We start from the raw sequence: 23,674 nt of genomic DNA on the forward strand, positions 1-23,674 counted from the left end.
ACCCACTTCAATAGCAATAAGAATCATTCAATACATAAGCATAACAAAAGTTTCAAACCAAACTTTAATTAAGAATACTTTCATAAACGAGATTCAAGTTATGGAATAGAAAGCTACACACTTAGATATACAATACAAAGCAAGGAATTGAAGAAATGAATTAAAGGTTTAAGAAATACTCAACCAAATCTTCAAATCTTTAACCCCAAAGTGTGGTGTAAAAACTAGTCTCCAAACTTGATGAAAAACTGCCAAAGATAATCTATTACAAACCCTAAAAGAGTATTTATATTATACCAAAAACGGGAACAAAATTTGGACCATAATACCCTCTTGCACAACATGCTGCACCATGTGCTATTCGCATGTTCAACATGCTAATCGCATGTTGTGCCAAAACCGTAGCACATGGTGCCAATTTCTCTGTCAGCAAGTGCTGCACCATGTGCTACTCGCATGTTGAACATGCTGCATGCACAAAGTGCTGCGCCATGTGCTACTCGTACATGCTGCATGCACAAAGTGCTGCGCCATGTGCTACTCGCACATGCTGCATGCACAAAGTGCTGCAGCATGTGCTATTAGCATATGCTGCCAGAAAACATGAATTTGTTCTATTTTTGCTCTATTTTGGCCCGTTTTGCTCCGTTATGCTCTCCGGGCATCTTTTCCTACAAAACAACATAAAAACACAAAAAGTAACAACAAAAGTGCTTAAAGAGTCACAAAAACATAAGGAATTAGCATCGAATATCGCGTAATTTCACGACTCATCAGTTATTGTCATTACATGATTTCTTTATAATGATTAAATGTATTAAGTAGTAGGACATTGGAAATCAGGAATTTTGAGGTTGTGTCCTATGTACCAAGGGAGGTAGAGGGGGATAAATTGCTTAGACTCAGGTGCGGGTATCCGATACGGGTACGGACTCGAGTGTCGAATTCATGCTAAATCTAAATTTTAAGATTCACGGGTGCAGATGCAGGTAGGGATATGATGCGGGGATTCAGCTAAGAAAATTAAAAATCATAAATATAGAGCAATAAAGAATACGACCCCTTGAATTCTTGGTTTCTCTCTGTTTGGCCTGAAACATGCGTTCATGAGACAAAAGGACTATAATATTGAAGGTATGTCTTTAATCGGTTTTACCTTCCCCCGCCCCACAACAAAAAAAAATAAAAAATCCACAGACTCCAGTCAAATTAGCCAAAGTTGATTGACCGTATCCGAGATGTATCCCGCATCTGCACCCATGCCGTATGGAGATGGGTGCGGCATAGAAAACGAAGAGTCTGCGCACCTTAGGGAGGGGGACTGCAACAGAATGGATGGTGCTCAAATTTTCATTTTAATGGAATTCTATAAATGGTACTTGGTGATACATGTTAATAGTGATGTAGTTTTAAGTATTATTCTTACTTGGAGCATGTAAAAAATCACTTCTAAATATTATTGTCTCTTGCTTTTCATAGTATAAGTGCTTTTACAATGTAATTGAATTCTAAAATAGTCCTAGGCTACATCCAACTTAGATTTTTGACCTTTTGTAAATATTTTTGTGGCCATCTGAATGTTAGACTAAACTTAGTTGCAGATAGTTATAAAAACTATATTAGCTTGCATTGTTAATCAAGGCATAATTTTGGTGATTCAATCTGGTGGTATATCTCTGCACCTATTCATTTGTTCATTCTTCACTTACAGGTTAGATAGTAATAACTTTATAACAAATTAGCATTTGTATGTTAAGATTTCTCCCACTAATAGAAAGTAGGGGCAAAAATACCTTAGACAAAGTTTTCTAATAAACATAATTCAATTCGGGATCACTACTTTTTTCTATATTCTTCAATATTTTCATCATAGCTTTTGACTCCTGTATTTCTTTCAAACCTTTTTTTGGAAAACGATTTTCTTGAGCCAAGAGGGTCTATCAGTATCAACTTCTTTACCCCACAAAGGTAGGGGTAAGGTCTATTTACACGTCACCCTCCCCATATCGCACTTGTGGGACTATATAGGGTATGTTGTTATTGTTGTAGTATTTTTTTTTTTTTTTTTTTTTTAAAAAAAACAACAACAACAATTGGCCCTCAACCCAATGGAATTTATTATTTTCTTCTTTCCTAGATGTCTGGAACGAATTACCTTGGTTCAAGGCATTCAAGTTGGCTAAATGTACTACTAAATGTTGAATCATTATATAAGAAGTTAGAGTATAAATTACAAAGCGGTTTCTACCTTCAAAAAATCATTATATCTGTTTGTATTCTAAATGTTACTGAATTTTGTTTCTTTAGTTCAATAACTAGTAAAAGGATATCAATTTGTGAACGTTGATTGGTATGGATGATTTGTGTAGGTTATGCAAGTTGAGTTCTGAGGCCCTGTTGAGAATATGATAGATTTGATTGTCACTGAATTGAAGCCACAAACAAGCAGCACAACTGAAATGGTGAAAGGGAAGGAAATAGCGGTTGAAGCATAATTCCTTAAAGCTTTCATTAGTGTACTGCCTATTTTAAAAAATTATTTTATTAAGTTGTCACTTACAGTGGTTTTGTTTCTCAAGTTGGAGCAGTAGAATACCAATAGTATTCTAATTTTCTAACACTTTTATCTTTAGTATAAAGTGTATAATTAAGAGATTTCTTCAAAAAATCAATTTTGAAGAGTTTAATGATGTCATTTGCATGATAGATACTTCTATTAATTTTCTATTGTTAAAGTCAATGTCCAACGTGACCTTATCTTTCTGACAGTAAGATGGAGGAGTTGTTTCGTATGAATTTTTTATTTTCAAGTGCTTAAGATGAGATTTTAACTTATGAACACTAAACATTAAAAGTATAAATTAAACATGATGTCTTACGGTTAGTGTTTTTACAAGTGATTCGTTTCATTTGAATTTTTTATTTTCAAGTGCTTAAGATGACATTATAACTTATGAACACTAAACATTAAAAGAATAAATTAAACATGATGTCTTACGGTTAGTGTTTTTACAAGTGATAATAAGTTAATTTTGTTGATGTAGTAGTTTATGGTAGAATCGTAAAAAGATGTTTGATTAATGAATATTGGATTTTCATTAGAAAAAAAAAAAAAAAAAAAAGCTAACGAAGACATAGTGAAAGCATCTAACAAAAATATTTGTATGCTCTCGCTTATCCATGAGTTTTCTTCAAGCCTTTCAAGGGTATATTTTGATTTCCTAAGGTGATACTTATTTTGGGACAATTTTTTTTTTTTTTTTGCTAAGGTGACACTTATGTTGAGTTGGATTTGAAAATTGAGCAATATTAAAGAGGAATACTTCTCTAATGTTGAGGGCGTAGTTGGTAACACTTGCCCATTTTTCTCTTGAAAGTCTAAGGTGATACTTATTTTGGGACAATTAAGATGACACTTATTTTGAAACAGAAGGAGTATGTTTCAAAGGAAGAATGAGAAACTAGGAAAGCTCTTTGCTCTTGTGTTCTCCCAGATATAATAAAGTTTGTCGTCTAAGAAGAATTTTTAATGCTAATCAAAAAATTAAAATTTCATTTGCATGAATTTCTATCTTCTTAAAAAAAGACAAATCATAATTTAAATATTCTTATTTGTATTGTAATTAGTACTTTTAACTTTTAAGATGAAAATTACTCAATTTTATTCATTTAACATTTTATTTTTTAATCTTCTTTACATCTTTATAACAATTGTATGTATGAATTACTGTATGAGTTAACCCAAATGTATAAATTGATTCAAATATACGTTGGTAAGCATATTTTTCTTTCTAATAAAATAAAAAGATAATTCTAAATTCGTATTTGTTTGCTGGTCATTTCGATTAACCAATATTTGTTATAATCGCGTGAAGCGTGGATAACTTCTCTAGTTTTTAAATAAAGATATGAAGAGGTTGAAATTCCATTTTGCCAGTAAAATACAATTACATACTTATTATTTTTTATGCATGTGCATATCTACTATAAGAAAATTGAAATTAGTTGCGAAATATTTTTCGTCGGCTAAGCTGCCTAGTTCCATCACTAAACATGATTGCAGATTATCTAATTTTGTTGTTATCCCATCGGTAATATCTCCTTAACTAAGATCATTGATTTCAAATTTCAATGGTAAAACTAAATCAGTATTTTTTTTAAGTGATACATTTATTGATATACTAGCACCATTAATTACATAGACTGGTCCTTAATTCTGGAATAAGCGGTTCATGATGTCGTTGCCAAAAACATGAATATCTAATATATGTAGTAATAGTACATATATAGGATGACCTTTTTTAAAGAATTTGAATAGGCCATATACCTAAAACGATTAATGAATCAAGACTAACCCATGTGAATTGTTTGAAGAAGATAAAAGTAGCAAAGGGAGTTAATTTTCACTGCCAATAAAAGAAGACGATTGTGGAAACTTTTAATTTCTACGACCAAATATGAAGACTAATCCATGTGAATTTGTTCAAAGATAGAAGAAAAGAAATAAATAAGTGATGGAGATTGGAGACTATAATAAATAGAGCCAAATTCAGGCAAACTCATTCACCTCAACTTGTCTAACCCCCAACCATTATTTTTTCTCCCTCTCAAGCCTCACTTCTGGTGCTTCAAGTTCACAGATGAACTCTCTTTCTCTTATACAAATGTAAGGGGTAATTTAATTATGCATTTTTTCCTTTTGGTTATTGTTATGAATGAATTTGTTTATGTACATATTGATGTTTTTCCATCTCTTTCTTTTCTTTGAAAGAAAAATTCATTGTTTGAATTAGTCCGGACCCAGCCAGATAACAAAAATGTCTAACTTAACAATGATATTAATCTTTTTTTGGAACATATTTTAGTATATTTCTAAGTTTCATTACGTTATGTAAATATGTGCATCCTTTTACAAATATGTGCATGCTCGATCACATATATATGCATTATTACTAAATGTTTCTTGTAGATTAGATAACATTTTTTTTTCATTATTTATTTTAGTTTAATCACCTATTTAAACTTTTGCCTACACAATTTCATCTATTCACAATAAATCATCATATAGAATTATTCTGGAACTTTCATTTAAAGCATACACGTGTAATTCTTCAATTCACAAAAAATGATTGCCTAAAATGTACATAGAGTCAATTTATGAGTCCTAATCATCAGTTAATAGAAGGTTCCTCAATTAAAGAATTTCTTGATAGAAACGAAAATAATTTACACAGGGTGGTCCTTCTAGCTAGGATAATTAATTGTTTCAATAAAACATCAATAGGTTGACCCTTTTATATCATTTTGATGGAACATGTACTTAAAACGTTAATTGAAGAAACAAGAAGATATGTTGCTCCTATTGAATTTTGCCTGACGTAGCTTTTCTTATCATTGATTACTTCTTTACTATGTATGGATTTTAAATGAAAAATGAAAAATTGTGGCTCTTCAATTTCATATTTCCAGTAATGCACAATTGTTCAATTAGCACCTCAAATCTACCTTTGCACATAAAAGTAATAGAAGAGTTTCTGAGGAAAAGAAAAAACAAGCAGTTCACTCTCATGAAATTCACCTCTACTTGTATCCTCATAAGCATTGTTTGTTTTCTCCCTCTCTAAAAACCTCCTTTCATTCTCTTTATCTCAGCCTTTTTAAGAAGCTAGAAAAAGTTTCTTGCTGTTAACAACATGTAATCCTCATTCCATGTTTCGTCTTTGTATCTGTTTCTTTTCGATTCATTTATAATTAGTTGTACTGTTTTTTCTCTTCTTCTTGTTTTAACTAGAACTGGGCAATGCCTTGTGTAATTAGACTTCTTTTTGTTTGTTGTAGGAAGACAACACATTTGTTGGCTTTGCTAGCATGTCTACAAGTATTGTGTCCAACTGTTCTCAGCGGCGCAGATGAGCTATATGTCAATATCACAATACTCGAAAGCGCAACTGCCCAAGGCGCAGGTACTTTTTAGTTATACATAAATATTATCTTCCTGAATTTGTAACAGAAAAGAAAATCATATGTATTTGTATTGTTTTTGAATCGTTGACAGTATGCCTAGATGGAAGTCCACCAGCCTATCATCTAGATAGAGGACATGGTAGCGGAGTTCGTAGCTGGATTGTCTACTTGGATGTTAGTTGCTTGATTAATTCTTCTTGGTCGTTTTAAAATTTTCATATTTAGCATAACTAAGACACCAAGTTAAACTTTTACCAACTCCGGAGAAATTTCATATTTATAGGGAGGCGGTTGGTGCAACTCTATCCCAGACTGCTTTGATCATTCAACTAAGGACTTAGGCTCTACCAAAAGGATGGAACAACGAAGTTCTTTTAATGGGATACTTCATAATACTTCCGAAAAAAATCCAGGTGAAGCTCATATATATTTCGTTAATTCAAACGCAGTATGTAACTTTTTCTCTGTGTGCATAATTTTTACCCAATTCTTCTAACTGCAAACAATGTTGGAATTTGGTAGAGTTTTACAATTGGAACAGGGTGAGGGTGAAGTATTGTGATGGTTCATCTTTCATGGGTGATGTTGAACAAGTTGACCCTGTAAGAAATTAGTAAATACTACATATGTCTCTCATCTATACTCATAATTAATATCACTGATGATTTAACTTGGTGATAAATCTACATTAGGATAAGAAGCTGTTTTTTAGAGGGGCAAGAATATTTAAGGCTATTATGGAAGATCTACAGAGCAAAGGAATGAAAAATGCTGAAAACGTAAGATCCTATTTTTGGTAACTGGATGGAGCTCTATGTCCATCCTTCAGTGTTTTTGTTCTTTTCTTTGAGCTGTAATTTCTCGTGTGGTAATTTAACGCAATTTCTAGTTACAAAAAGCATTATAGAGTATAAATTATACGTCACTTATATTCTACCTTACTCTACTAATTAATCTTGAATACCAAAATGCAATGTCAGGCAATTCTATGCGGAACTTCAGCCGGAGGGTTGGCAACAATCTTAAACTGCGACAAGTTCAAATCCCACTTGCCGAATGATGCCACAGTAAAGTGCATCGCAGATGCTGGTTTCTTCATCAATGGGTGAGCTTTTCTTATTTTCACATTATGTGATCTCAAGAAAATGATACTCTACTCTTCTATTAACTTTATTACTGTCTCAAACCTCTGGGCACGTTTCACAATTTATGCAGGAAGACAGCCTCTGGTGCTTCATATATTGAAGAGATGTATAGGAGAATTGTTAACCTACATGTGAGTCACATTAGAAATTTTGGTATGCTTAAGAAGTAGATACAATTTAAATCTTTTGCTTTACTATAATAGCTTTTTCTCTCTCATTTTCAGGGATCTGCTAAGAATTTGCCGTCAGCCTGCACGTCTGTAATGGAACCAAGTCTGGTAAGAGTTTAAGCTTTGGAAGCAAAAATGATTTCTTTATTTATGCAGGAGAATAAATATTGACCTCTAATTATAACATTATTTTTCCTAATCAATGATATATGGTGCAGTGCTTTTTCCCTGAGAATATCGTTCCATACGTTCAGACTCCACTTTTCATAATCAATTCTGTCTATGACACCTGGCAGGTCAAGGAGACAAATGCTAATTTCTTTTAGTTTTGAGAATGTTATTCTTTTCTTTCTTTAGCTTCTGTAAACCTAAAATAATTCATTCTAATTATTCTACGCTCTTCACTCCAGATTAATAACATTTTGATTCCTCCATATCTTGATCCTCAACATGCCTGGAAGGATTGCAGCAAGCGCATAAATAATTGCACATTTGGCCAACGTATAATTGTTCAAGGTTAGCATTTCTCTTTGATTAACTAATGTATACCTTCCAATTACACATGTTCACTGGCTCTTCTTCTCCTTTAATTTGTTTTTTTCTTTTAATTTAGCCTTTGGAGTGGAGTTCTTGAAGACATTCAAGGGACTACCCCTATCTTTTACAAGGGGTTGTTTTCTCACGTCTTGCTATTCTCATGGTAGCATTCTTAGACCGTCGTATTGGTTCAGCGCTAGCTCTCCAAGGCTACTTCATAAGGTAATATTTGTTTGTTATATCCATATAGTGTTTGAATACACACATTTTTGATTTTGAATTTTATCATGTGCCTACCATTTTAGTTATGATGAGTTCATTAAAAAAAAAAATCTTGCAACATTTATTTGTGTAGACAATCAATGAAGCTGTTGCGGATTGGTACTTTGAGAGAGCAGGGTTTCATCAATATATAGACCCATACCCTTGTGCTAGAGATTGTATGTTAAGTTAGTAAAATTCAATAATGAATAAGCTTGTAGATGTTGTCCCTGCTGCTTATTTGATGGTACGTAGTTGTTGACGAGTAGCTGATATTTGGAGCAAAGAAGGTTTTTATGTTTTACACTTATGTCCTGTTATATTTTTAGCCAAGTTTTAATGTATTTCAATTTAGTCTTGTTGACTAAGCTAAGTTAAGAGATTGTAAAATCCAATGTTGTGGTTGTAACTATAATTAGAAGGATGAGGGTATTGATTTCTTTTATTGTGAATGAAAAATATTTATCCTCTTTGCTTTCAGTCCTCTTCTTTCCTCTTTCATCTCTCTTGTGATCGGTTAGTACATCTCATACTTTTGAAACAAGTTATAGTGATCCCAATAAAGAAGAAGAGAGAAATCTATAAGATTTAAATACTAATGCACCTTCATGGCCATAGAAGACATATTCAATTTACATTTTACCTTTTGGAAAAATAACTCATTAATTCTTTTCTACAAAAACCATCAATAATTTCGTCTCTCTTCATTGTTGAGTATTTACTTTCAATGATATTTCAGAAGTGATTAATGAAGTTTTGATATACACATCAACAGATAGATGATATAGTTGAGTGTGAATAATATTTTTGGTCATAGAATTAGAGTAAAACTAGGTAATTTGACCGCATGAGACTATAATTCTCAACTAGACACGCTTGTATTACTCTATTGTGCAACAGAAGTCTCCATTATAATATAAAATCTAAAGAAAAGAATAAAATATACAATCCATAGGTAGAGTTCATTAGATGGAAACATCTTTAAAAAAAGGGTCATTAGCCCTCTGAACCAAATACGTTTAAACTGCTCTATTGTGCACCAGAACAACAACAACATGCACGGTAAAATTCTACCAGGTGGGGTCTGGGGAGGGTAGAGTATACGCAGATCTTATCCCTAACTTGTAATAGGTGTTATACCCCATTTTAAGTGAGTCAAAGTAGAGTACACCATATTGGTGATTCCTAAATTATTTAGATTAAGGAATCACCATTTAATTATTTTAAAAAGGTGAATTAGGACACCTATTTTAACTAAATAAATGCTGAAAATTAACTCTAATTAATGATCTACTTAACTAATGTGATTCTGGTTAAGGGTTTTTAATTATCATAAAGGAAAGGGGTTAAGCATCATTTAAGATCCATTAACTACGGTTAACTGGTCAAACTTAGGTGAATTAATCAAAAACAAAATATTTGCCTTAAGGCGTCAAATAGGCGAATAGTTAATTTAGGAAACGCTTATTAACCTCAAGATGAATTGAGAAAGTTGCGACTTATAATTAATAAAAAGGTTTTCCTATTCAAGAAGGTAAGATTAACCATCTTAAAGTCGAAAGACATTTTTCAAAAAAACAACAAAGACTTAAAAGAAGATCATTTCCTTTTGTCAACTTGTAAAGAAAATTACGTGACTATTTAAAAAGTTTTTAACTTGTTTTTAAAAATAGGCAGCAAGAAAGTACTTAAAAAAAATGTTTGCCAATTGAATCAACATTCAGAGTTTTAACTTTCCAGAGACTAAATTTCCATTGCTTTCAAGTGAAGGAAATAAATCAAATTCCGTTTTCAGATTGCTCCTAATTCAAATTGACCTCATTTGAGATTGTAAGTGACTCATAAGAATATTCTGTTACCCCCTCTTCTTTTAGGTGTTCTAAGGCTAACAATGTTAAGAATCAAGTACAAAATTCGCAAATTAGAAAGCAAAACAGTTAGCTAATCATAGGACGATCTAAAAATGCAATAGTCTGTGCAAAAAGCGAGTGAACAAGTGGATGCGGGCTCTAGATTTCTCCCTTCCTATTCTTTCTGTTAGGATGCATCGCGAGGGAGTGACAAAGGTTGCTGGAAAAAAAAAAGACACGGATTCCCTGTGTAATGGTAGCAAAGACTATGCAACAGCGAGAGTCTTTTATGAAGATTCCATTTTGTTCCGGAGAATTGTACATGTAAAAGAAGAGGAAATAACGATTAGCGGGACAACCTCATAAGGGTATTTAAGTAAAGCATGAGAAAGTTGGTCAACGATGTCCAATTGGCTTTACTAAGAAAAGATATATAAAAATGGAAAGAACCAGAAAGGATTAGTCCTTGATTATTTTTAAAACCAGCGAGGACCGAAACAACACTATGATACGGCATAACAGAACACAATATATGTAACGACTAACAAGTAAACATAACAAGTGACAAAGATATGTCCTTAGATCCAGGATATTGCATCATCAGCAAAAGATCACCCCCTGCTGGGTGAAACAAGAGGACAATAACTAACGAGAGACCATCACAACCCACTTTTTTTTCTTAAAGTAAAATAAAAATGCAATTTTATTACTACAACACTAGAAGGTGCTTCAAAACACTCAAAGCCAAACATGAGGCAAATTTGCAACCGATCTTCCGAACCACAGCGAACCGTTTAAAAATACAACAAACCAAGTGTTTTCATTCACCATCTAGTAAATAAAGCTTGTAGAGAAATATAGCAGAAGAAAAGTAAATCGAAGAAACCTTTTGCTAGCCTAAGATCGTTATTAAGATTGAAGATTCAACTAAAGAAGAGGAAGCTTTGGAAAGGAGAAAGAAAATTTTAGATAGGAGAACTTGGTTATGGAAGAAAGGCATTCTTGAATTACTTGGTTACAAATGATAAAGTCCACTCCTATTTATACTTGTCTAAGGATGGTTCTAGACATTCTTCTAGATACATCTATAAGAAAAATCTAGCAAACCTTATCTTCTTGCAATACTCTAGACTATCTAGAAATCTCTTCAAGATATTTATCCAAGATACTATACTAGGTTATTCTACAATCATTACTAAATATCTAGGATTTTTGGTAGTTCCAAAAAAAATCTACGTTATGATTTCACACCCCCCCCCCCCCTTAAAGTGAATTTTTGGAACTAGACCAAGCTTGTCGTGAAAGAACTCGAATGAAGCTTTAGGAAGTGACTTGGTGAAGATATCAGCAATATTCTCCTGACTTCGCACTTCCAAAGTATTTATAGTTCCATCAAGAACTTTTTCTCTGATGAAATGATGTTCCACCTCAATGTGCTTAGTTCTAGCATGGAATACCGGATTGTTTGCAAGCTTGATGGCACTTTGATTGTCTTCGAAAATAGAGTTGGCTTAGATATAGACAGATGCAAATCTTCAGCAAGTCTTTGGAGCCATACACATTTTTGAGCAATAAGAGCTGCTGCTTTATATTCCGCCTCCGTAGTTGATAAAGAAACTGAGTCTTGCTTCTTGCTGCACCAAGAAACACTTGTTCCACCACAAAAAAAATATTGCCTGACGTAGATTTTCGATCATCCAGATCACCACCAAAATCGGCGTCAGTATATCCAATTAATACCAAATCATTCTTTTTTTGGAAGAGTAAGCCCATATTTGATGTTGAGTTGATGTATTTCAGAATCCTCTTTATAGTTTCCAAATGAGGCTTTCTTGGTGATTGCATAAATCTGCTGACATATCCAACAGAAAAAGCAATATCTGGCCTTGTAATAGTCAAATACAAAAGACTTCCAACAAGAGCTCGAAAAGGCTTGGGATCTGCAAGAAGTGAGCTTTCTTCACGCCTTAACCTCGTGCTAGTCTCAAGATGAGTAGAGAACTTTTTGCTTTGTTTATCCCAAACCTGTCAACAAGCTTCTTGGCATACCCTTTTTGGGTAACAAAGATCCCTTTAATCGTGTTTGTCACCTCTAAGCCAAGAAAATGATGTAGCTCTCCCAGCTTCTTGATATCAAATCTTATGGCAAGCTCCTCTTGAAGCCTCGCAACTTCATCATCATTGTTTCCTGTTATTATCATGTCATCCACATATAACAGAACACCAACATGCAAGTCTCTGAGTTTCTTAACAAACAAGCTAGGATCTGAATGTGATGCAGCATATCCACAAAAATGTAGATATTGTGCAATTTTGCCATACCATGCTCGTGGAGCCTGCTTGAGCCCATAAAGTGCTTTCTTAAGCTTGCAGACATAATCAGGATATAAGTTAGAGACATACCCGAGTGGTTGATCCAAATAGATATCTTTGTCAAGTTCCCCGTACAAGAAGGCATTCTTCACGTTAAGTTGCCATAATTTCCAACCGTACGATGCTACCATGGCTAATACAACTCGAACTGAGATCATCTTAGCCACCGGACTTAAGGCTTCTTCGTAGTCTTCACCATACTTTTCAGAAAATCCTCGAGCAACCAGCCTTGCTTTATATCTGTTTATGCTGCCATCTGCTCTTCTTTTAATTTTGTAAACCCATTTGCAAGATATGGGTTATACGTCTTTGGGCTTTGGTACAAGGCTCCAAGTTTGATTTTTCATTAAAGCCTCCATTTCATCATTCATAGCAAGCTCCCACTCTTTGACTCCTTTAGCTTCTTCAAACGAGGAAGGTTCTTCATCGTCAATTGGTCCTGCAAAGAAGCAAGAATATGTACTAACAAAATTTTCATCTCTGAAGTGGGCTGGCTTAACAATAGTTCTTCTTGGTCTTTGTGAATCACGTGAATTATCTTCTTGTTGAGCTTCATATTGTTGAGTTCCCGGGCTCCCCCTTTCTCCTAGGTCCTCTGCAGCTGTACTATCCAAGGAAACACCTGTGATGGGTAGGCTTGGAACTCTAGGAATAAAGATTTTAAAACCCTCTCCTTCTGAAGCTGCTCTATAATACGAGGAGACTTCATCAAATACGATATCACGAGAAATAATGAAGCGATGAGTTTTCTGGTCCATGCACTTCCAACCATTTTTCCTTTCGTCATATCCAACAAAGATGCATTTCCTTGCCTTGGCATCCAACTTGCTTCGTTGAGAATTTGGGATATGAACATAACAGATAGAGCCAAAAACTCTTAGGTGTTTGATGCTAGGCTTTCTCCAAGCATTAATTCATCGGGTGACTTCATGTTGTTTGGATAAAGCGGCATCCTGTTAATCACATATGTTGCACATTTCATACCTTCAGCCCATAAGGCTCTAGGAAATTTTTTGGCATGAAGCCAAATTTTACATGTCTCGGTTAAGTGTCGAATCTTTCTTTCTCCCATTCCATTTTGTTGTGGTGTATTAGCACAAGTGAGTTCTCTTTTAATACCATGCTGACGACAAAAAGAGAGAAATTCTTCAGAAGTGAACTCACCACCATTATCAGTCCGCAACCGCCTTATTCTAGAACCGAGCTCACCTTCAACCGTTTCTTTGCACTCCATAAACTCGCTGAAAACTTCTGACTTATGCCTCACAAAGTAAACCCAAGTGAATCTAGTAAAATCATCAATGAGAATTAACAAATAAGAATATCCAGAGAATGAAGAAGTTCTTGTTGGCCCCATCAAATCACTGTGAATTAGTTCTACAGAAGCACTGTATCTTGACAAGGATCTGTCTAACGGAAGACAATGTGCCTTTTCATATTGACATCCTTCACAAATCTCTCCTCCGCCAAAGTTGATTAAGTTTTGGTAATGCTTTTACTAGATTGAATTTCACCATAACTTTTAATTTATCCATGCTAAGATGCCCAAGTCTAGCATGCCACAGATATGTATTATCATTGCTGCTCATCTTCTCAATATGTGAATTAGAGGCAGATAAGACATATAAATCATTAAATCTCTTACTGGTATGAATGATATCTGCCTTGAGTTCTTTGATATTTTGAAGGAACTTCACGTCATGTGGGCCAAATAATAGATAACTTCCAGCATCTACAGCATTTGCAACTGAAAATAGATTTTTCCTCATACCTGGAACATGAAAGACACTGTTGAGAGTGATAGATTCCTTTTGCTTCTCGTTGATGACAACAAAGCCTTCCTTCTCCAATGACATCACGACCATTGTATTTTCATAAGATGGAAAATTTAGATTCATCCCGGTGAGATGGTGCCCACATCCTAAATCCACAATCCAGTCTTTTTCAAAATTGATGGAAGCCATGGCATCTACTGTTCGAGTCTCAGCTACAAAGCATTTTCCCCAGTCTTCTTCTTCTTCTTCAGTAGCTTTCTCAGTTTGTGCCATATTACTCTCTTTGACTCGGTAATATCTTTTTATGTGTCATATTTTGTCGCACCAATAGCATTTGGGAGGCTTCTTACCATAATTGTTAGAAGACTCTTCCTTCTTTCCAGACGAGCTTGAATCACCTGAGGAGCAGGAGTGTATCCTATCTCTTGCTTTTCCTTTAAAGTTCCTCTTATCGGCTATAAGAGCATTTCCTTCACCTTCTTTGACAGATACACCAACCAACTGTTTGGCTAATAACTCCTGTGACGATAACAAATTCTGAAATTCCTCCAAGGATGGTTGTTGAGCCCATCCTTGAATTGATGTAACAAAAGGAACATATTCTGACTTCAAACCACGAATGATAATTCTTCTCATTCGTGCTACAGCAATATCCTCGTCCGAATTTAATAGAGATATTTCAAAACATAAGTTTTTAATCTTCAAGAAGTACTCAGCAATAGAAAGATTACCTTGAATGGTGTTGGCCAATTCGTTCTCCAAAATCTGTAGCCGAGCTTCATCCTTCTTGTTGAACAAACGATCAAGGGTCCTCCATATTTCATGAGCTGATTTACACCTTATAATATGATCAAATAAACTGGGAGAGATGGACCTCTTCAGGATGAACTCCGCCTTGGCATTAATTTGCTTCCACTTCTTACGTACGTCATTATTTTCTGGTGCATCGGTAGGAGGATTTGTCTTGCTTCCATTGACAACTTCCCACAAATCCTCGCCTACAAGGTAGGACTCCAAATAGGTCTTCCATACCTTTTAGTTGGACTTGTTCAATAATTCCATCCCTAGTCCATTAGCACGACCACACACATCCATTTAGAAAAAAACAATTGAATCGACCACTAACCCTATCTTGAAAATATATCTTGAAGCCAACGTATATGGCTATGGCTATGATACTATGTAGAGAAATATAGCAGAAGAAAAGTAAATCGAAGAAACCTTTTGCTAGCCCAAGATCATTATTAAGATTGAAGATTCAACTAAAGAAGAGGATGATTTGGAAAGGAGAAAGAAACTTTTAGATAGGAGAACTTGGTTATTGTCACGACCCGACTAGGACACGCGACGGGATCCCGGGGCTAACCACCGAGCACCGCTCGTTTCCTCACTCGTCATAACCATTTTGCATTTCTTTATCATTCATAATCTCATAATCATAAGACAACCATTTTTCATTTGACAACACAAATGATTATATATACATGTGCCCCTTAGGCCATCAAAATAACATATACAAATATAACATAGTAATCTTGTGAGACCATCTAACCCACACTACGCGTCTACGAGCCTTTACTAACATATTTTACATATAGACGGAACAAGACTCCGTCGTGCGCGAAATACATAAAGGACCCAAAAGAATAAACATAAGCACCTCCGAACAATGGAGTGCTCTCAATCAGCTGACAGCTACTAAGAATCTGGATCAAGCTCACCTCCCTGTCTACCTGTAGGCATGAACACAGCGTCCGAAGAAAACGGACGTTAATACGAATATTGTACTGAGTATGAGAGGCATAAACAGTAACAATATATCAATGAAATATGAAGGCATCAATGAGATAAGGAGGCATTAAGAAAGAGCAATCTGTACTGGCTATCAAATATAACTGAAATAATGCATGCTGACTTACTCATAATCATTATCATGTCATGTATGTATACATATATAAGCTGCCCGTCCATATAGGTATGCTGTGATAATGTATATGCTGTCCGTCCATGTAGGAGCGGTGTGATAATCATAGCCTGCATCCAGGCCTCCCGCGTCCGGGGTATAAGCTGCCCACTATAGTGGTGTGCACATCTACGTGCCTGCCCGGCCGACTATAGTGCGGCGCGGTGTGAGAAAATACACACATATATATATATATATATATATATATATATATATAAATAAAGCATGCATAAGAGCCCAATCAAAAGCCATAACTATATCGGAGTGACGTAAGGTCGGTGGCTTCCGACGTCATTATGGAACATTCATTGACATCCTGCCTCACCTTGAAAGAATTAGCATATAAGGTGAGTGTAAGCAATAAATAGCATCATTAACATCATAGGATCATCACAACATGAGTATTGGGATTTCTATACTTTACTCATTACCTTGTGTGGCTAATTATGGACATAGACTCATTTTTTCCGGAACTTAAGGGAACTCATGGTTAAGAAAGAGAGTCAAGCTATAAGAATCATGCCATAAAAAGAAAAGACTAGCCTCACATACCTTGAACTCTATCTAATGTCCAACGTCTACTTCTCGAGCTCGCAGGTCTAAAATTAAGATAACATAGGCCACAGTTAGATTATCCACATCACTTACTAACCAATCCAAGTACGAATGAAACTTAACAAAATTCGGGCAGCATTTCCCCTATAAACTTAACAATCCTCGAAATTCCAACTTAGCCAAACATCAATAAAAATACCAACAATACCAACAATTTCATATCAAACTAGAATTAAAATCCATTCTTAAATTACTCCCAAAACAGCCCAATATACATTCGGATGCCAATGCTTGTATACACTTCTTTATTTCCGTATATCCATAATATAACAGCAACAACTACAGCCAATCCCCCGATATTCCAGCCCACAAAACAGTCCCCAAAATATCATCGCAAAACAACCACAAATATTATACCAAACAGCTCCAAAATATAGTCACAAAATAGCCACAAAAATTACATAAAACAGCCCAAAAATATTGTCACAAAACAGCCACGAAAATTACATAAAACAGCCCCAAATATCGGCACAAAACAGCCCGGTATACGCTTTGTATACAATATCTTTATACACTTTATTCTTCCAAATTCAAGAACAACTTCTTATCAACAACATCAACAACAATATCAACAATTATTATACATCATAACTCAGCTAATTCCATCCATTTAATCCGCCTAAAACAGCCCCTTAATCCATAAATCCCAGCAAAACAACAAACGAGTTTATAATGCTATTTTCTCCATTCTAATCCGTTAAAACTCTAAATAAACTTGTTAACAATGAAAAATGGACCTTAATATTACCTTATGTATGCAGCAACCACCTCCACCCTCTCCTTCTTGGCTGAATTTTAGCTCAAATTGAAGGCAACGCGACGTACAACACTTTTCTCTTCATGAGCTTCACGATTCGGGGCTTGGATTGTAGTCAAAATTTGGTTTCTCTCTCTACCTCTCCTCTCTCTATCTATCTCTGAAAATTCTGGAAATTTTGCTCTGAAAAATGAATGAGAAAGCTGAAAATTTTCATCAAATATCATGGGTAATGGGCCTGACCCGAGTTGGAATCGGGTTGGGCCGAATTCACTGTTCAGCTCGACCTTTCTGCCTTAAAATGTCCATATCTCCTTATGCCGATGTCACATGCAGACCCACGACCTATTATTGGAAAGTTATTTCAATTATCTACAACTTTCATTTTGGGAGTTTTCCCAAATTCCCAAATGCTGATAGGGTTATGACCTCCCGAAGTTAAATCACCTGAAAACGTATCTTAAAAATGTTGTTTTGGAGGGCTTTCACTTTGATTTGGCTCAAGGGTCCTTCTTGGGTTGTGTTTAACTTCACATATATTATTCATATAACTTGTCATATGTCCTAAAAAAAATCTCAACATGTGGACCCCACCTCAGCTTATGAATAATCCAACGTACGAAAATACGGGATATAACAGTTATGGAAGAAAGGCTTTCTTGAATTACTTGGTTACAAATGAAGACATTCTTCTAGATATATCTATAAGAAAAATCTAGCAAACCTTATCTTCTTGCAATACGCAAGACTATCTAGAAATCTTTTCATGATATTTATCCAAGATACTATACTAGGCTATTCTAGAATCATTACTAAATATCTAGGATTTTTTGTAGTTCCAAAAAAATCTACTTTATGATTTCACAAAGCTTTGCACACAAAAAGTATAGAGAAGATCTACAACAGATTAGACGAGAAACAGATTGTATCTATTTCCTATAGCAATGCTATTTTCGTATTAACCAAGAAAGGCTTATTAATACATGGTTTCTAAATATTTAACAAGGAAATCTCAATTATACATATCCAAATAGTGTATCATATTTAATGTAGTAAAGGAAAAAAAAAAAAGAAACCAAGGGAAAGATTTAGGCTTTTAATAGACCGGCTTCCCATTTACTTGTCTAACTCTTGCATTAAATGATTGTACTGTAAATAACAAAAAGAAACATCCTAGAGCGTCCAACCTAGAATAATGAAAGTATATCAATACATCAAAAGGAATGCATGGTGTTAGAGCTTCAACATTATGGGGAACAGAAGACCATACATTCATTCCATTAACGACACTTAAATATATTGACTAACACCCATTCATATATCAACTTCAGATGAAAGCATGCTCTTTGAGAGCTTTAATGCTTATAAAAAAGAGTGAGTCCGAGGAACATAATTTTTACATGGGCAGCAACTAATGAATATTCTTAATAAAGCAGCAAACACAAAATGACGATTCATAGCAAAACACAGAATGACGATCCATACTCACAGCACCAAAGATTTAAAACAAACATGTAGGATATCTCTTTTCATGGATAGAAAATAAACAAAGCTGAAAGAAACTAACAACATTTCACAATATACGCAGAGTCATAAATGTACTGAAAACTGCAATTAAAAAAAGCAGAATAGATCGGGACCTCCCTGAACTTGTCGATTTTTATTCAGTGTACACCTAAACTTTACGTTGGCCTAATTACCCCCCCCCCCCCACCCTAAACTTGAAAATATGATAGACACGACCCCCCTGGACGCTAATAACCCCATGGAGGTGGTCAACACGCGCTGCCACATGGAGTTTTTGTCCATGTGGCATTTTTTAAAGGATACAATATATATTTTTTACTTTTTAAGTTCAACAATTATTTGAATCATCTTTTTCGGGCCAAATTTGTAAAAAAAAAAAAAAGAACTTGAAAATATTTTGACTATAATTTTTTTATTTCCCTAAAGATAATTATATTCTAATCAAGTTATTTTTATATATTTGACCAGGAAAAGAAGAAATACACAGTAAGAAAAAATAATTATTGAATCTAAAATAGAAATCAAATAAAATATTAACCAAATATTTTACGAATTTGACCCGAAAAAAATAATGCATAGTTGAAATAAATAGTACTTCCATGAAAAGAAAAATACACAATATTTTTGTAAAAAATAACCGTCTAAACTTCATTACTTTTGCTAAACCTTATTTTTATTTGAATAAAATAAATAGGATTCCAAGTTGAAACTTTCAACTAAGATATTTAGATTTGGATCCGAAAAAAGAAAACAAAATACATGGCTGAAAAAAATAATCATTATATCGAAAAAGAAAAAACACAATTGGGATAAAATATGCAAAGTATATTAAGAAAAACCAATAAGAAATACAATTAGATCAAACAAAATTATTATACTGATTATGTGGCAATTAATAGTTGAAAAATACCACATTTGGAAGCTGATTTTTCGATTTTTCACCCTTCCACGAGCCTAAAAGAGAGTGTATCCACGCTCTTTGCTACATCAACGTCTAGGGGGTCCAGGCTATAATATTTTCAAGTTGAGGGGGGTAATTAGGCCAACGTAAAGTTTAGGTGTACACTGAATAAAAATCGACAAGTTCAGGGGGGTCCTAGACCATTCTGCCTAAAAATAAAATAAAAAAAAAGGACAGTTTGCCGACCTTTTGAGGTGCAGGGGCTTTGGATCTCCGACTCACCCTCGAAAACGAATGATGCTCAGATCCGAGATAAGAAGGAAATGAATACTAAGTGCCTTGAGAAAAAATGATGAGAAGATAATGCTTTCAAAGAGAGAAGTGGCGGCCCCCCAAAAACTTTTTATTTATAGAATAGGATTAGGGTTCTAGGACGTTTTGGGCAAGATTTAAGCTCAATTCTTGGGTTTCAAAATGGCTTCTTTGGTAGATCTGAGGCAACATGGAAGAGAAAATCGAGGGGACAGAGGTCTTGATGCCGAATATGGTGAAAATGCATCAAGTAAAAATGTAAACCTTTTACCTTGCCTTATTCTATAATGGAAACAAGAAATAAATTTGAATCGCTTTGTCAGCCATCCCTGAATCGTTTTGTTTTTACCCTCACAAAGGTTTTCTTGGAATGGATATATGATCTCTGCCTTGTGATATGAAGGTCAAGCGTTTGTTAAAATGGAGAAAAATGCCAAAACTTTTTTCTGCCATGGCAGAGAAAGGAGGAAGGTGGTGGGTGAGAGGCAAAGAAAGAAAACCTTAAGATTTTTAGGGATCAAGGGTATTTTGGGATTTTTAAGTGGATTAAGTGAGGGCAAAATAGATATCTTACAATAATAAGGAATTTAGGATTTTTAATTTGAATTAAATGACCAATAAAAATGTTACATGTGGAGGGAAGGTGCTGGGCCTGTGCAAGGTTGTGAGAGGCGAGTGGACAACATGTGTTGGTTGTATGCTTCTGACCGTTTGGAGCCTAACTGGCACAGATGTGGCGCTCGCGCGGCGTCCACGTGGAGAGGAGAGTATAAGAATGGGTTGTGTAGATTGGGCTTCCTTTTGGGCTATTGTTGGCCTCATTAAGAATCATATATTATATGGATTGGGCTGAAATGAAGTCTTTTGACATTGGATTGAAAAATACCTTCTTGTCTTTTGACATTGGATTGAAAAATACCTTTTTCTTATATTTGTTTGGGCTTCTAAATTTAAATGAAGGACACTCTTTATTTAATTATAAATTAACGCGTGCTAAAATATTATTTAATATAAAAAATATATTTATTAGTACTCAAATAAAAATAAAATTATATGATATCGTAATAGTTGCGCGATGATATTTATAAAGTTTAAAAGTAAGTAAATGCTATTGTTTAATTGCATAAAATAAATGTGATGCGTGTTTGCATAAGACGATAAATAGAAATGTTAAAAATGATCATGACGATTATAATATTAAGTGATGGCAATATAATGAAAATGATGATGATGATGATGATGATGATAATCATAATAATAATAATCATAATAATAATGATGATAATAATGATAATAATAATCATAATAATAATAATGATGATGATGATGATAATAATAATAATAATAATAATGATGATGATGATGATGATGATGATGATGATGATGATGATGATGATAATGATAATGATAATGAGAATGAGAATGATGATGATGATGATGATGATGATGATCATAATGATAATCATGATAATGATAATGATGATAATCATCATCATCATCATCATCATCATCATCATCATCATCATCATAATAATAATAATAATAATAATAATAATAATAATAATAATAATAATAATAATAATAATAATAATAATAATGGGCAATGACTATAGTTAGAATAAAAAATGACAATATTAATAGAAAGCTAATTATAATAAAATATAAATAACTGTACTTAGTAGTCAAAATTGGGTGTCAACAGCTTGCCCTTCTTTGGCCGGTAATGATGAAAGAATTTTCGGGCAAAGATGTTGACTTAGTAGCCTATTTTGTCCCGACTAAAAGAATTCGTGAGAACAAGAGTAGACGTTGTAGGTGATTGATGACCATGGAAGGTATAGAAAGGGATTAAGATTGGTTATTTATAGATGGCATAGGAATGGGATTTGTGAAAGAGAAAGAATTATCATCATAGTCAGTCGAAGATGAAGGTGAGAAGAGATTAGGACTATTAGAATGTGTAGGGGCAAAAGGAAAAATATGTTCATGGAAATGGACATCCTTAGAAATAAAGACTCTTTTTATTTCAAGATATAAAACCTTATAACCTTTTTGATGTGGTGGATATCCTAAAAACACACATTTCACAGCCTTAGGATCAAATTTTCCTCTCCCATGACACAAAGTGGAGCAGTAACATAGACATCCAAATACCTTCAAAGTCTGGTAGGATGGCTATCTACCAAACAATATTTCATGTGGAGTTCTACCATTTAAAACCCTTAAAGGGAACATATTAATAAGATGAGTGGCTGTCAGAATACATTCTCCCCAGTAAGATATAGGGACATGAGATTGAAATAACAATGCCCTAGCAATTTCCAAAAAGTGCCTATGTTTCCTCTCAACAACCCCATTCTATTGGGGAGTAGCAACACAAATATTTTGATGCAAAATTCCTTGTTCTCTTAGATAAATAGCCTGTTGTGAACCAGACCCTAATTCTAGTGCATTGTCAGATCTTATGCATTTACTTTTCTGTCAAATTGTCTCTCAACCATGTGGAGAAAACACTTCAAAGCATAAAAACCATTACTTTTAGTGCTGAGTAAGAATGTCCAAGTTGCTCTACTACAGTGTCACGCCCCGAACCTGGGCCTGGACGTAACATGGCACCCGATGCCTGACTGCATGTGACCGAGCGAACCAACTGCTGGCTGAATCAACATGTGATACCAAAACATAACTAAATGTGGAAACAACTAAACACATGCTGATATACTAAAGGTCTGACTGAAATATCATAATGCGGAAATACTTAGACAATCTGAAATATCTGAACGTAGCCAACACGGCTAAACCAAAATGACTGAACAACTGCCCACAAGGCTAACATAATAAATAGCTGACTGTCTGAACCGTGTCTATAAAGCCTCTAAGAGTACTGAATAATAAAGCTGTCTATAAACTGAATTAACTAGATAGCTGACAACGCCCCGAAGGAATTTGGGGCTCACCAGTAGATGATACGTGCACTCCTACATAGCTGAGTCGTCAACTTATATATCGTTTCCTGCATCGCGTGATGTATGCCCCCAAGCAATAAAAAGGGACATCAGCACATTTGAATTGTACTGGTATGTAAAGTAACTGAAGCAAACTGAAACTGAAACTTTAATAGCAAGGAAGTAGAGATATGAATACTCCCTGCTCTGTATCTAAATCATCTGTATTTTCTGTGTTTGTATATGTGGGGCCTCGACCCAATAATAAATGCACGCTATGGCCTCGACCTAGTAGTGCGTCAGTCAATGGCCTCGGCCATGTATACGTAAACACAAGACTGTGTTGTGCCCTCAGGCAAAATCACATATGTATAATTATGGTTAATTAATAAGGACTGAGACCATAACAACATTGAATAATGCTGAACTAAAATAGACATGCTAGACTGAATTGAAAACACTGACTGTTTCTGAGCATACTGAATTTCTAGACTGAGACTCATGTGGTAACAATACATAAGTCTATAAAGATTACATGTTGAGTTCATGATATTCAAATTGATAACCATGAACGAATTT

General features: G+C 34.5%; 1 protein-coding gene and 1 long non-coding RNA gene across 5 annotated transcripts; one reads left to right on the forward strand and one right to left on the reverse strand.

Annotated features, from left to right (window-relative positions):
* The first annotated feature begins 4,532 nt into the window (after window positions 1-4,532).
* LOC132638257 (pectin acetylesterase 8-like) lies at window positions 4,533-8,557 on the forward strand. Of its 4 annotated transcripts, none has more exons than XM_060355209.1 (13): window positions 4,533-4,666; window positions 5,839-5,963; window positions 6,056-6,138; window positions 6,248-6,377; window positions 6,487-6,566; window positions 6,657-6,743; window positions 6,945-7,069; window positions 7,180-7,240; window positions 7,334-7,387; window positions 7,498-7,575; window positions 7,690-7,795; window positions 7,893-8,038; window positions 8,172-8,557. In XM_060355209.1, the coding sequence occupies exons 1-13, from the start codon at window positions 4,641-4,643 to the stop codon at window positions 8,268-8,270; spliced, it is 1,200 nt and encodes a 399-aa protein (XP_060211192.1). In that variant the 5' UTR covers window positions 4,533-4,640; the 3' UTR covers window positions 8,271-8,557. The 4 variants fall into 4 exon arrangements, with proteins under 4 accessions (XP_060211192.1, XP_060211191.1, XP_060211190.1 ...); XM_060355208.1 differs by lacking the exon at window positions 4,533-4,666 and adding an exon at window positions 5,281-5,378; XM_060355207.1 differs by lacking the exon at window positions 4,533-4,666 and adding an exon at window positions 5,287-5,413.
* Window positions 8,558-15,466: 6,909 nt separating this feature from the next.
* LOC132635491 (uncharacterized) lies at window positions 15,467-20,644 on the reverse strand. The gene is made up of 3 exons (XR_009580524.1): window positions 20,085-20,644; window positions 16,591-16,637; window positions 15,467-15,808 (listed from the first exon to the last, which is right to left on the reverse strand). It is a non-coding gene; the product is annotated as an uncharacterized LOC132635491 (long non-coding RNA).
* Between the last annotated feature and the right edge of the window lie 3,030 nt (window positions 20,645-23,674).

Source organism: Lycium barbarum, chromosome 4 (genome assembly GCF_019175385.1).
Source record: "Lycium barbarum isolate Lr01 chromosome 4, ASM1917538v2, whole genome shotgun sequence".
Lineage (NCBI taxonomy): Eukaryota > Viridiplantae > Streptophyta > Magnoliopsida > Solanales > Solanaceae > Lycium > Lycium barbarum.

What these genes read in the sequence shown, in the direction of transcription:
- LOC132638257 (XM_060355208.1), top strand. Translation starts at nt 5,308, where the DNA reads ATGGAACATGTACTTAAAACGTTAATTGAAGAAACAAGAAGATATGTT. An exon ending in CTGTCTATGACACCTGGCAG is followed by an intron (nt 7,576 to 7,689) that starts GTCAAGGAGACA and finishes TCTTCACTCCAG; the next exon opens with ATTAATAACATTTTGATTCC. An exon ending in CCAACGTATAATTGTTCAAG is followed by an intron (nt 7,796 to 7,892) that starts GTTAGCATTTCT and finishes CTTTTAATTTAG; the next exon opens with CCTTTGGAGTGGAGTTCTTG.